A 15117-nucleotide genomic window follows, 5' to 3' on the forward strand; every position below is an offset into this window, starting at 1 on the left:
CTGTTCCTAAATTCAGTCTTCAGCATTGTGACAGATGATGTGAGGGGCAGAAAGAGTAGAGATGTCAAAGTACAATCTATATTTAATCCTTACGCCTACAACAATACATGATTAATCAGATTGCAAATATCTGTTCCTAAATTCAGTCTTCAGCATTGTGACAGATGATGTGAGGGGCAGAAAGAGTAGAGATGAGAGATGGAGGGTGGGCGGGGGGGGGGGGGGGGGGGGTGGTGTGGTGTGGTGTACTGCGTTGTGTAGCTGGAAGAGTTGGGCTGTCTAGGATAGCTGGGGAAACATTGTTATTCTGTAATGTGTTGTGTAGGGTTATGTTATGTATGGCCGTGTAGGCTTGCTGGGGAGATCTCTGATCCCTGGGGGCATTGCGTCAGGCACATGCACCGGCTGCCCCCCGCAGACCCAGCCTTTTGTTATGCTGATGGCGGGAAACTGCTTGGCCTTTTGTCCAAGGCACAGAGGGAGAGAAGCAGAGCCGGAGGGAGGGAGAGAGGCAGGGAGAGACTGAAAGAGAGACACTGAGTAAGAGAATGAAAGTAAGGTGACGGAACAACGAGGCAAAGAATAATTGGTAAAATAATAGGAGGGAGGAGAGAGAGAGAGAGAGACAGGCACACAGACAGACAGAGGATCCCCAAGGTGTCCTACTCTCCCTGACCTATCCCAGCCTCCCAACACAACGTCACATTCTGAGAGAGACAAAACAAGCAGCCGTCAGCTAGGCTCCTCAGTCGCTTTGAACACACACCGCTCGTACAGAACACACGCATACATACACACTCACACTCACTCATGACCCTGCGCGCCCACAAACTCAGACATATACAGTCAGCGAAACACTCGCCTCAGCTCTCAGAACTCATCCACGTGCTGGTGTGATGAGAAACACTCTGTCACACACTCTGTCCGTCACTGGCTCCTTGGCTCTGACCGGAGAGAATGCTTCTGCTGTATCGCATATGACTCCCTGCCTGCTCTAACTGAAGACTGCTACAGAACACAGAGCAGAGCGGAAGCAGCAAGCAGCAGCTGTGACTGAGGAACAGAGGAGGAGAAACGCTAACCCCCCTCTGAGAGAACAAAAAGCAGCCTGACGTTGTGGCAGCAGCAGAAACAGCCTTTGTCTTGTCCTGCTTGGTTCACATGCTCCCCCCGTAGAAGAAATCAGAAGAGAGGAGACCAGAGGAGAGGAGCCGCACTGAGCACTGACAGACTGGCCTACTCTACCAGAGAGAGAAAGGGTTTGCTGTTTGATGTGTGTTATCCTGTTGCTCTTCCCTGTGTGGATTCAGTACTTGGACAGCTCCAGAGCACTAGGTCCGCTCAACAACACAGTGTGTATTTTTGCTGGTCGTGTGTTACAGTCTATGTGAAGTCTCCCTCGTCGAGACTCCATCTCCAGGGAAGCCCTGGACCCCCATCCCCAGCCCTCCATGGCTCTCTCCCTGGCTCCCTGCAGCCCTCTCTCCCTGGGGACAGCAGACAGTATGGCCAGCCTGGAGCACCAGGGGGAGAAGCAGCTCTTTGAGAAGTTCTGGAAAGGGACGTTTAAAGCTGTGGCCACACCGAGACCAGAGAGCATCATCGTGGCAAGCATCACCGCCAGTAGGAAGGTTATCAGGTCAGTTACTGTATCTCGCTATCTCTCCTACTGTAACTAGTTATTTTATTTTGTATTGAACACATCTATAGCTCTCTGAATTCAAGTTATATTTGTACCTTGGCTTCTCTTAGAATAGTGCATATATATGATGATAGCTAGCAAGCAGGTGATTCGATTTTGAATGAAGCAGGTGGTTGGATTTCTTGTAGCTATGTGCACACAGCACTGTCCAACATCAAGAAACGCATGAATAATAATCTAACTGTTTTGGGGGATTTCAAGGGCATTTTAATTTCATGCATTTAACATCATATGTAAATAAAGGATTATATCACATAAAGGGAATCCCTCACAGCAGACATGCCATGTAAACATGACAGAGGCTTCAGTATAATTGTCCCAGGCAGGCTTTTAAAGGTTACGTGCATGTCTTCTCTTCTCTCTCCGAGCCTCTAATGTCAGCCACGTCCCCTCCAGTGGCATGGTGGCCGTATGTTGCTGCCTCTCTGTGAAGTGCCACCGCCGTGTGTTATGTATTCATGCCCCTTGTCAGTGTGTGTGTGTTATCTATTCATGCCCATTTTCATCATTGCAAAGGTTATCCTCTACGATCAGCCCTCAGAGCAGACAGGCAGGCAGGAGAGAAACAGACAGGGAGAGACATGTGACATCAGTGTATCACTTTTGATCTATTGTTTCTCTCTCCTCCTCTTGTCCCGCTCTTCCTGTTTTCCCTGCTCCCGTCCTCACAATCAGACACGATCCCCCAGCGCTAACAACTTTATCCCTCACCCTACCGCTCCACCCGACGAAAGGGTTTGTCAAACACTAAGGGCTTTTCACACTACTGAGCTGAACCGAGTCCAGCCAAACCAAGCTGTATCGAGCTGGCCTGGTTATGTTCCAGGTTGCTGGAACCATGCTGAAAAGGCAAAATAGTGAGAAATGGGTATAAATATCTGTAGCAGTGGCTTTTGGGTATGGCCCTAACACACGAGAGAACAATCACTGTCACAATCAACAGTTCTGAAGTCCCACGCGCGAAGTTGATCTTCGAGTGTGGCTCAGTTGGTTGAGCATAGCGCTGGAAATGTCAGGATTGTGGATTCAATTCCTGCTGGGGCCACCTGTATGAAAATACATGCTTGCACTTCTGTAAATCGCTGTGGATAAAAGTGTCTGCTAAATGGCATATATTACGGTAATTATTGTATTGTTTTGACACCCACCATCATCGCTGAATCTTATTTCACACTGTGTGCTCCTATTAGAATTATAGTTATTTTAATGGGGATTATAATGGTTCATTTCACCTCATATGCTACATGGGTGGGGAACAGGCACATTGAACCATGAAATAGGTCATTAACGGATTTAACTTATCCTTTTAATAGGCTATTCCTCATTCACAAAATGAGTGATACTGTATTTCTCTGAATATTTGGTTTGTRATCCAACCTGTGGCTCGATTAAGGGTTATTTTGTGTGTTGAATATGAAACAGACAATGCAACTGACAATGTAACGTCATCATAGCCAGCCAATTCACTGTCTGTCCCAATCAAAATGAGAAAGACAGTTCTCTCACTATTTCTGGATATATATATATATTTAAATCCCCCAAATATACCGTCACTCATCTAACATGGGCTTATAAGACACAATATATTCAGAAAGGACACAGTTCTCTGAGTTGAACTGAGCAGTGTCATTATAATGCCCAGCATTAGAGGAGAATAACGAGGCTGTCTCTTCTGTTTGAGCCCTTCCATAAAGCACGTCCTCCAGCAGCGTCTCTGCCTCTCCTCTTCTCTCATCTCCTCTGGAGGGGCTGGCTCTGAATGACATTGACATTGACGCAAGCATCGCGGGGAGAGGGGAGATGACAGACAGATTTACAACTAGCTAACTAATGTTGTTAATTCAGCTCCAACCAGCCAGCCAGCTAGAGCCTAGGCTGACACTCCTAATTGTTTTCTCTCTCTTTCTCTCTCTCTCCCTCCCTCTCTCACTCTCCCTCCCTATTTTTCCTTACTAGATTCTTCCCAGGTCTATAGCACAGGCAGAGCAGAGTGAAATGGTCTAATGTGCTCTGGCAGAATGTGTAGTGTAATGTAATGAGATAGAACAATGCACAAAGACAACACAAGGAGATTGTAGATGGGTGGAGAAGCATCCTACCTGTGTGCTGTATGTATGCTGGTGATGTTCTGTCGTGTTCTGACGGTAACTGGGGAATGCTTAACCCGACAGAACACATAGCCTCAGGCCTAGTTCCTCTCTTCTAATTGTGAGCTTTCTCTCTCCGTTTATCCCTCTCTCATTCTTTCTCTCTTTCTATGCACTGTAAAACAAATCTACTTAATTCAACTAATTATTATTTAGTATCTGGTTCCACAACCTTTTTAGTTTACTCAACTTTTCGCCATAGTGTTACCTGAACTTAAAATATTTAGTTTGCCAAAACTTAGGTTAGGGACACCCAGACATCGTGCCTTTAACATACAATGTTTACAACGTACCTATTTGTCACAAATTATTACACTGTGCATATGCATTTATACATAAATTATTATTCAACATGTCCTCCCCTGGGATTTGAACTCACAACATGGCGTAGCAGGAAGATAGGAATGCTTTGAATCAAGAGGTTGTGAGTTCAAATCCCAGATGTTGAATAGTAATTACTGTATAAATGAACACGCACAATGTCATCCTATATGTCAATGTGTGTCAAATATGTTTMTTTTTTTAAAGCTCTTTGGGTGTCCCTAACCTAAGTTGTCTCCAGTTGCAGCCAACTAAAAATGTTAAGTTCAGGTAATACATTGACTGAACAGTTTAGTAAACTAGAAAAGGCTATGTAACCAGTTACTGAATAATTATAAGTTGAATCATTAATCTCGCTCTATACCGCCCTCTCCCCCTTCCTCTCTCTCCCTGTCCCTCGCAGAGAAACATCATTATTCACTGTATATAACCGAGGGGTGATGAACAATCCTAGTCAACTCCAGGGCAGTGACAGTCAGTGTAGAACAGATGGAGAGAGGGAAGAAGGGGGGAGAGCTGGAAGAGGGAAGGCAGATAGAGAGAGATGTTTAAGTTTAATCAGCGTCTTCCCTTCCTCCTCCTGCCCCCCTTTTATTTTCCTTTTATTTTTTCATTCTTCTCTCTGTCTTTTCATTCTTCCAGCATTACTGGAGCTTGAGAGTCACAGAGCAGTAATTAGAGCTGGTCATTCCATCTCTTCTCCCCCTCTCTTCTTTCCTCTCTCCTCTCTCTTTTCCCCTCTTCCATTGTCTCCCCTCGCTCCTCCCAGTCTTCCCCTCTTTTTCACACGGGTTTGCAGAGGGATGGATGAGGTTACTAGCTCTGCAGCTGGAGGGTCACGCCCTTAGCTATTATAGCCCTGCAAGCTGTTTTGTTCAGGAGCTCTCTTCATAAAAAATGCAGGCCGCTGTGGTTTAGAGTTGGGGGTTGTGGTGGTTTGTGTGTCTGACCTGCATGCCTGTGTGGGCTTGTTTGTGTGTGTTTGCAGGGGTTAAAGGATATTTGTCCAGCACTGAGGCAGATGGCAAGCTAGGGGAGCTGTGGGAAGAGTAGCGGGGGGCAAGACTCTTACCTCAGCCTTCAGCAGATGCTGCCCTAACGAGGAAAGGAAATGAGAGCTAAGGGATTGGGAGAGGTTGCATCCAAAGGCATTGGGGATACACTTGCTAACACACATAGAAACAGCTACAGCGTAGCCTGTACTGTAAATTAACTAGGAATTAACTGCTGTTGCATCCGAAGGCATAGGGGAAACACTTTGACACAGAGGCATATACATGTGGATGGACATTGATACAGAGGCGTGATATGAACACTTCTCTCAGCTCTAGACCAGTGGGACTACTCCCTCTTGCATCGAAAAGCATAGAGAGGGGATACACTTTCTAACACGCATGGATACAGACTCAGTGTAGCTGTAAATGAACAGGGAATACGCCCTGTCTCAGATGTAGCTAGACCAGAGGCAGTAGTACTTTCTGGGGAGAAGCTGCTCTAGTCTGAACAACATGACAAAGATGATTCAATGATGTATGAGGTGGTGCTGCCGGAGTCAAGTCCTGGCTCTGTATATGCGTCCCAAATGACACCCATATGGGCCTTGGTCAAAAGTAGTGCACTATGTAGAGAATAGGGTGTCATTTGGGACAAAGTCTGTATCATGTACAGTTCTTTTAACAGACTGGATTCGATTCCGTTATTGATTTTTACACGGCCRTTAACATTGAATCAAATCAAGCTGGGTTCTCTTCCCTGACACATTATTTAACATGGCTGTGTATTTGGAGGTTGTTCAGATTATCATTGAATATCATGCCACATTGAAGCATTTAATGGTAACTGTGGAACGTCTTATGTACTATAGCTTGCTAGTGTCTGTATGCATAGATGCTGCTGAATCTGTACCTGTACATACATTGACTCGTTGACATTTTCTTTATGTTATGACTCTGAGGCCACTGTGGTGCTAAGCCCCTCTGTGCAGTATTGCTGGGACGGGTTGGATTTCCATGGTGTTGGGCTGGAATGCTCCTGGCTGTGCTGCTATGGTATAGTACAGAGCTGTAGAGTGGCTGATACCCAGGCCCTGTATTTTCTCCTCCAAACCTAGCTGGGGTTCTGTGGACTCTCTCAAAGTACAGAAATGCTCAGGGTTGAGCTGCTATGCTACAGAGCTGTAGAGCAGCTGATATGCCAGTCCCCTGGGGGTTCTCCACAGTAATTCCTCCATAATCTAACAGCAGCATTTCAGCAGTATTTCACAGGATGAGAGGAGAAGAGAGAGACACATTTAACCCTTTCAGTAGACAACAATGTCACAACGTTTTTCGACTATTTTCAATACATGTATATTATGGAGTTGTCTCTTGAGTCTATGCATGGTTTTGTTTGAGTATATATATATATWTTTTTTTTGTGTGGATATATTATGGTTCCACTTAGCTACTGTAGTTCACCCACTTTTTAACCATTGTCTAACTAGGCCTTATTTCCCTATATTTTGTTCTGCTTCGAGTGAAGCTGTGCGCTCTTGAGTGAAATGTTTCGTTCATACATACCAAGCTCCTTGTGAAAGAAAACATGAGGAAAATGCGTGTGAGGTCTTTGTGAAGCGTGACTGACGTAGCCGATGGGGCTGAGTGTTTTAAATGGGCCCTCTGCAATAATTCTGACAAGGCCCTGACAACTATATTTAACCTGGAGATATGTAAAAAAAATAATTATGGGCTGGTGAGGTCGCCATTTGCTGGGTCACAATTTTCCAGGGTTGTTGAAATTCTGTTCTCACTTTATTTTTTTCTCTGTGCTCTGCAGAATCGGTGTATTCTGTGTTGACGTGAGTTCTTTGTCTCAGTTATTAGTGCACTTTTGTGTAAAAATCAAACACATTGATATGTAAAGAGGCTCGTGGCATTTAAAGGCTGTGTTCTACTAGCATAGGTACCATGAATGATTTGTTCCAGTCTGTCAGTATACCAGCTTCTATATAAACTGTTTGTAAACTTAGTTTATAGAAACTGAAGTGTATAAACCCTTATTTTACCAGGTAAGTTGATTGAGAACACATTCTCATTTACAGCAACAACCTGGGGAATAGTTACAGGGGAGAAGAGGGGGATGAATGAGCCAACTGGAAGCTGGGGATGATTAGGTTGCCATGATGGTATGAGGGCAAGATTGGAAATTAGCCAGGACACTGGGGTTTACACCCCGACTCTTACAATAAGTGCCATCTTTAGTGACCACAGAGAGTCAGGACACCTGTTTAATGTCCCATCCGAAAGACAGCACCATACACAGAGCAATGTCCCCAATCATTGCCCTGGGGAATTGGGATATTTAGACCAGAGGAAAGGGTCCCTCCTACTGGCCCTCCAACACTCCAGCAGCATCTGGTCTCCCATCCAGGGTTAACCCTGCTTAGCTTCAGAAACAAGTATATCGTATGTCCTTAACTGACACGTTGATATAGACTACAGTCTCTAACCCGCTGAGACATTCTCTAGCCTTCTCAGAACCATATGTTCTCATTGGGGTTGGAAATTTATAAAACTCTGACTATTTTTGCTTGACATTGAACCACCTACGTATTAATCCTCTATGACAAAGTGAAGAAGTTTGATGCTGCTTACTCAAAGGTGATTGTGTACCCAAGGACTCTACCAATTTCCTTCTCCAGAGAGAGAGAGAGAGAGTGAATGAGTGAGGCACTTTGTATATAAAAGAGAGCGATCAACTGTGGGTCATTGTGCTTGCTTGCACAAAGACATTCACAGACAGAGAGGGATGGAATAATGTGACTCAAAAGCCATATAAGTATAGGCAGAAAGGGAAAGAGAAAAAAAAGAAATAAAGAGAGATACATAGAGAGACAGAAAGAGAAGGAGTACGACAGACCAAAAGAGAAGTAAAGAGAGACAAAGGAGAAAGAGTAAGAGAGGGAGGGAGGGGCAAATCAAGCTGGACTTTTAATAAAGTGGCATTGGCGCTCAATACTTTATGTAGTGGAGTAGGCCGCAGGGAGAAGTATAATGAGTGTCAGAGAGAGAGAGTGAGGCAGGGAGGGAGGGAGGGACGAGGGAGGGAGGGACGAGGGAGGGAGGGACGAGGGAGGGAGGGAGGGAGACGTGGACAGAGAGGGAAACGAGAGCGAGATAGAAGACAAGAGAGAGAGACAGAGACCGGTGAAGAGTCAGACCTTACTGTCAGAAATGTGAGTGAAAGCATTATAGTGTTATCGTGAGTTAAACCTATTTTGAGTCTGGCAATTTGCGGAAATGGCAACTCCACTCAAAGTCATTATACTGTTATGTATAAATAAATGTTCCAGTTTCCGATGTGCACATCAATTCATTTTTCTCAGCTGGATGACTTAAAACAGGTTATGACCCCACAGTAAAATGTGTATAGTGGAATAAACTTAATAATGAAGAAATGAAGAGGGTAAGAGAAGGGATGAATCTCCTTTGTCCTTTACTGATATTGCATTAAATTGAAGGTATGACTTCTTCCTTTGAGCTATTCATTATGACTAATCTTGCAGTGGTTTAGGGGGAGAGGGAAATATGGTCATTGTTTCCTATTAGATCTTCATAATCCAAAGAAGCCTAGGTCTCTGCACATGTTCTTATCTGCCGCAGAACATACAACCAGCGGCCAATTGCTCTGCTATATACCAAAGACAATTTGCCAAGATGATATTAAGCATTAAAGACAATATTTTAAATCTTGGTTAGAGCTCTAGCACAGCACAATTATGATATAAAGAGAGTAAATAGCCATTCACACCTCAATTTGATATAGGACATATTGCAAAGGGCTCAACTTGAGTATAGCAAAAAGATGTGACAATCCTGAAGATTTAAGGGTCAAAACGTTTCTCCTTTTCCTTTTCCTTGAAGTACTTAAATTGATCATGATCAGAGCATTTTATGGCCTGTTCTATAGTGGTCAGAAGACTCAGTGGGTGTCACTAAAGGTCACTTGCATGGTGTGACCAATGATGTTTATACGTAAACCTAGGTATTCATCTGGGATTTATCCTATAGCTCTGATGCTCGTCGGATGTGGCACGGCTTGCAAACTATAACAGATTACAAAGGGAAACTCAGCCACGAGCTGCACAGTGATGCGAACCTACCAGACAAGCTAAATGCCTTCTATGCTCACTTCGAGGCAAGCAACACTGAACAATGCATGAGAGCACCAGCTGTTCCGGACGACTGTGTGATCACGCTCTCCGTAGCCAATGTAAGTAAGACCTTTAAACAGGCAAGCTGGCAAGTGTCTTCACTGACATTTTTAACCTCTCCCAGATCCAGTCTGTAATACCTACATGTTTCAAGCAGACCACCATAGTCCCTGTGCCCAAGAATGCCAAGGTAACCTGTCTAAATGACTACGCCCCATAGCACTCATATCTGTAGCCATGGAATGCTTTAAAAGGCTGGTCATGGACCCACTCCCTGGACCCACTCCAATCCACAGTTGATGCAATCTCTATTGCACTCCACACTGCCCTTTCCCACCTGGACAAAAGGAACATCTATGTGAGAATGCTGTTCATTGACTACAGCTCAGCGTTCAACACCATGTTGCCCTCCAAGCTCATCATTAACCTAAGGTTAAGATTAATTACCTCCCTCTGCAACTGGATCCCCCAGGTGATGAGGGTGGGCAACAGCACATCTGCAACGTTAACCCTCAACACAGGGGTTGCGTGGCCGTGCACGTTAACCCCATGACTGCTTGGCCGTGCACGAATCCAACACAATCATTAAGTTTGCTGACAACAGAACGGTGGTAGAACTGATCACTGACACTAATGAGAGCCTACAAGGAGGAGGTCAGAGACCTGGCAATGTCGTGTCAGTACAACAACCTCACCCTCAATGTCAGCAAGACAAAGGAGCTGATCGTGGACTACAGGAAATGGAGGGCTGAGTACACCTCCATTCACATCAACGGGGCTGTAGTGGAGTGGGTCGAGAGCATCAAGTTCCTCGGTTTCCACATCACTAAGGACCTATCATGGTCCAAACACACCAATACAGTCGTGTAGAGGGCACAACAATGCCTCTTCCCCCTCAGAAGGCTGAAAATATTTGGCATTGGCCCTGAATGGAATTCTACAGTATTGAAATGAAATGTTTCAAGGACAAAATGGCATGTATTTAAGTATATTGTTGTCTAGTGGGGACAGTTACAAAAAATGATGCTTTTAAAAAATATATTTTTATTTATTTATTTTTATCCCCTTTTCTCCCCAATTTTCGTGGTATCCAATCGCTAGTAATTACTATCTTGTCTCATCGCTACAACTCCCGTACGGGCTCGGGAGAGACGAAGGTCGAAAGCCACACGTCCTCCGAAGCACAACCCAACCAAGCCGCACTGCCTCTTAACACAGCGCGCCTCCAACCCGGAAGCCAGCCGCACCAATGTGTCGGAGGAAACACCGTGCACCTGGCCCCCTTGGTTAGCGCGCACTGCGCCCGGCCCACCACAGGAGTCGCTGGAGCGCGATGAGACAAGGATATCCCTACCGGCCAAACCCTCCCTAACCCCGGACGACGCTAGCCCAATTGTGCGTCGCCCCACGGACCTCCCGGTCGCGGCCGGCTGCGACAAAGCCTGGGCGCGAACCCAGAGACTCTGGTGGCGCAGCTAGCACTGCGATGCAGTGCCCTAGACCACTGCGCCACCCAGGAGGCAAAAAAAAWWAAAAWAAATWATAAAAAATTATAAAAAATTAAAATAAAAAAATMATGCTTTAAGGAAAATGTTTTTAGATATTTTTTTATTTGTAATTTTATATTTAGCTAACATAATATAATGTAAAAATATAGGTGTCTGTAATAAAATACAGGTGGCAAAAAAAATGTAGACATTAATAAATGCATTTCCATAGCTTCCAAAATGTTTTTTACAATAGTGGGGGGGCGCTAAGATGGAGGCCCGGTGGCTTCAAAACAGCGCTCCCTGTCAGTCATGTAGTGTATATATATATATATATATATGGCTGAGATTTAATCTCTCGTGGACAGACTACCTAAACATAACTGGTACGGTAGATCTGTCGGCATGCTATGAATGCGTGAGATAATGAGCAGCATTACTTCCAAGTCTTGGGTTTTTGTCACTGGTTATTTAGACGTATCAGGATCAGGCGAAGGCGGTGCTAAAACATCGCTTCGACGGATGAGAAACACAGTTGAAAATATGCAATCTCAATTTCTAATATGCTCCCCACCAGAACCCAATCGAGCATCTGACCAAATTACACAAGATTTTAGTTCCAGGTTAACCGAGATCAGGTGGGATTAGGGAAACTTCTTGAACCGCAACAGATGAAACGTGTCAATAAACCAACCCACTTTCCACCGCTTCTGGGAATGTGTTTTTTAATGGCTGTCAACTCATCATTAAGAAACACATTTGCGTCAGTCTCCCATCTGTAATGCAATGAAACTGTGGTGTTGGACAGATCTCCAGTAAACGTGATGCTGAGAAAGTATTAATTGTAATAAGATCAGCAGTGCTTTGAGGAAAGACAGATGATGAGAGATGATGGGTTGTGTCCCAAATGTCACCTATTTCCCTTTATAGTGCACTACTTTTGACCAGGGCACATTATTGCCATTCAGACTACACCCATGGGGCCCCGGTCAAAAGTAGTGCACTATAAAGGGAATAGGTTGCCATTTGGGATGCAGACATGGTTATTGCCAGTTCCAACTGGAACATTCCACAAGGTACAGCAGCACCATCACTCATAATGACTGTGCAGTGGAATGACTCCTAGCCAAATAGATTGCACAGAGACCCAAGACTCATTAAAAATACATACACTCTGAGTCGACATATTGGAAAATCCAGAAAAATCCTGCATAATAGCTTGACACCACATCTCCCCAGTGGCAAATTCAGGTCTGAAGGACGAGGACGGTAGAAAAAAATGTATCCGTCCCAAATGGAACTGTATTCCCTGTGTACACTCTTAGAAATGTTTTTTTTTTTTTTAGAACCTAAAGGCTTCTTCGATTTTCCCCATATGAGGAACCTTTTGATGATCCCTTGCTGATTCCAGGTAGAATCCTTTTGGTTCCAAGTAGAACAATTTTGGGTTCCATGTAGAACCCTCTGTGGAAAGGGTTATACCTGGAACCAGCAAGGGATCATCAAAAGGGGTTATCAAAAAGGGTTATCCTATGGGGTGAGCTGGAGAACCATTTTGGAACCCTTTTTTCTAAGAGTGTAGTGCACCACTATTGACCAGGGCACTATGTATGGAATAGGGTGCCATTTAAGACACACACAGTATTTACAACAGGTTTAAACACTGGAGACAGAAAACCAGACAACCAAACACGCTGTGCTCTCTCAATAAAACAGATCTGAGGATCCTCAACGTTTTGTCCGAGGTTATTGTCTCTGTCTGTCAGCTTGCGAACTAAAGCCAGTCCCTACTTGCAGATTTCTTGCTTGGTCCGCACAATATTTTCTTTGTGGCTGCTGACCGGACCCCCGAAGCGATTGGAGAGCCATTATAACAATGCAAACTTATCAGAGTCAAACCCTCGTCACTAACATTAAATTATTTCACTTTATCCTGGTGCCGGGTCTGCCCCGCATATTTCCATGTCATTTCCATTGTTTTGGTCAAGTTCCATTGACCACTTTATCGCATCTATCTGATTACATTGTGTTTTTCCGTAACCAAACATTCTAAATTAACGGGGGAACAGGTTGGGATGAACAATAACTTTACAAATGAATATACATTTCACAGGGCATTGATAAACATTGACAAAACAATTAACACGATGAAACAAGTAGTGCACACGAATTGGCGGGAGTCCGTGCGCAATGGTGGAGAYTGGAGGTGCCTTTAGCCTGTCTTCGCCACACACCCATCCCATTACTCTGGTCTCGACATTTAAAATGATGCTCGAGACACGTTCCTCAACCATATGCAGCAACATCCTTAACATTCTCAGGATGTACCAGTTGTCATTTTCCCTTCCACTGAAATCATTACTGTCCAGTATTCCTAACCGCCCCCCTTAAACACACACACTACCCAAACTAATGGACATGTGACAGCAAGGCAGAATGGCACATTCCAAACAAGCATGTATGGTTCATTGAAAAAAAGCTGAGCTAATATGCTTAATAAGGTCGTGTGAGGATTAGAGTAATTATGTAACTGCTATGGGCTAGGACTGCTTTCTTTATTTTTATTTTCTTCAACAGGGGAAGGTTATTTTCCTCCCCGTGCCCCAGAGAAATCAATGAGAGAGGGCAACGGGAGTTCACATTACACATATGATTGCATAGTTTGTTTACATCATTATTTTGTACAATTATTTGAATAACCAGACCCTATCTCGGTCTCTGCGACCATAGTTTTCTTTGTTGGGTTTCATGGCTTAACATACACTACATGAACAAAAGTATATGGACACCTGCTCGTCTAACATCTCATTCCGAAATCATGGGCATTAATATGGAGTTGGTCCCCCCTTTGCTGCTATAACAACCTCCCTTCTTCTGTGAAGGCTTTCCACTAGATGTTGGAACATTGCTGCAGGGACTTGCTTCCATTCAGCCACAAATGAGTGAGGTCGGCGCTGATGTTGGGCGATTAGGCCTGGCTCGCAGTCGGCGTTCCAATTCATCCCAAAGGTGTTTGATGTGGTTGAGGTCAGTTAAGTTCTTTCACACCGATCTCGACAACCCATTTCTGTTGTCGAGATCACCTTTATTTAACCAGGTAGGCCAGTTGAGAACAAGTTCTCATTTACAACTGCGACCTGGCCAAGATAAAGCAAAGCAGTGCGACAAAAAACAACAACACAGAGTTACACATGGGATGAACAAAAGTACAGTCAATAAAAAGAAAAATCTACAGTGTTTAAAAGTGGAGTAAGGAGGTAAGGCAATAAATAGGCAAATAGTAGCGAAGTAATTACAATTTAGCAAATTAACACTGGAGTGATAGATGTGCTGATGATGATGTGCAAGTAGAAATACTGGTGTGCAAAAGAGCAAAAAAAAGTAAATAAAAACAATATGGGAATGAGGTAGGTAGTTGGATGGGTTATTTACAGATGGGCTGTGTACAGCTGCAGCGGTAAGCTGCTCAGATAGCTGATGCTTAAAGTTAGTGAGGGTGATATACGTCTCCATATCACCCTCACTAACTACAGCGATTTTTTAAATTCGTTCCAGATAACTGGAAGGAAAAGCGGCCAAAGAAGGTGTTGGCTTTGGGAATGACCAGTGAGATATACCTGCTGGAGCGCGTGCTACGGGTGGGTGTTGTTATGGTGACCAGTGAATTGAGATAAGGTGGAGCTTTACCTAGAAAATACTTATAGATGACCTGGAACCAGTGGGTCTGGCGACGAATACGTAGCGAGGGCCAGCCAACGAGAGCATACAGGTCGCAATGGTGGGTGGTATGTGGGGCTATTTTGTAAATGACATCGCCGAAGTCAAGGATCGGTAGGATAGCCAGTTTTACGAGGGTATGTTGGGCAGCGTGAGTGAAGGAGGCTTTGTTGCAAAATAGGAAGTCGATTCTAGATTTAATTTTGGATTGGAGATGCTTAATGTGAGTCTGGAAGGAGAGTTTACAGACTAGCCAGACACCTAGGTATTTGTAGTTGTTCACATATTCTAAGTCAGAACCGTCCAGAGTAGTGATGCTAGTCGGGCGGGCGGGTGCGGGCAGCGATCGGTTGAAGAGCATGCATTTAGTTTTACTAGCGTTTAAGAGCAGTTGGAGGCCACGMAAGGAGTGTTGTATGGCATTGAAGCTTGTTTGGAGGTTTGTTAACACAGTGTCCAAAGAAGGGCCAGATGTATACCGAATGGTGTCATCTGCGTAGAGGTGGATCAAGGAATCACCCGCAGAAAGAGCAACATCATTGATATATACAG

At 44.4% G+C, this 15117-nt stretch overlaps 1 protein-coding gene across 1 annotated transcript in view; it reads left to right on the top strand.

Moving 5' to 3' along the window:
- Positions 1–500: 500 nt before the first annotated feature.
- srrm4 (serine/arginine repetitive matrix 4) overlaps positions 501–15117 on the top strand; it is a 95208-nt gene continuing 80591 nt past the window's right edge. The window contains exon 1 of the mRNA XM_024001517.2: positions 501–1639. Within this exon, the coding sequence (XP_023857285.1) occupies positions 1452–1639 (188 nt within the window). The 5' untranslated portion in view covers positions 501–1451. The remainder of the gene's footprint in view (positions 1640–15117) is intronic.

This window comes from Salvelinus sp. IW2-2015, linkage group LG15 (assembly GCF_002910315.2).
Source record: "Salvelinus sp. IW2-2015 linkage group LG15, ASM291031v2, whole genome shotgun sequence".
In the NCBI taxonomy this organism is placed as follows: Eukaryota; Metazoa; Chordata; class Actinopteri; order Salmoniformes; family Salmonidae; genus Salvelinus; species Salvelinus sp. IW2-2015.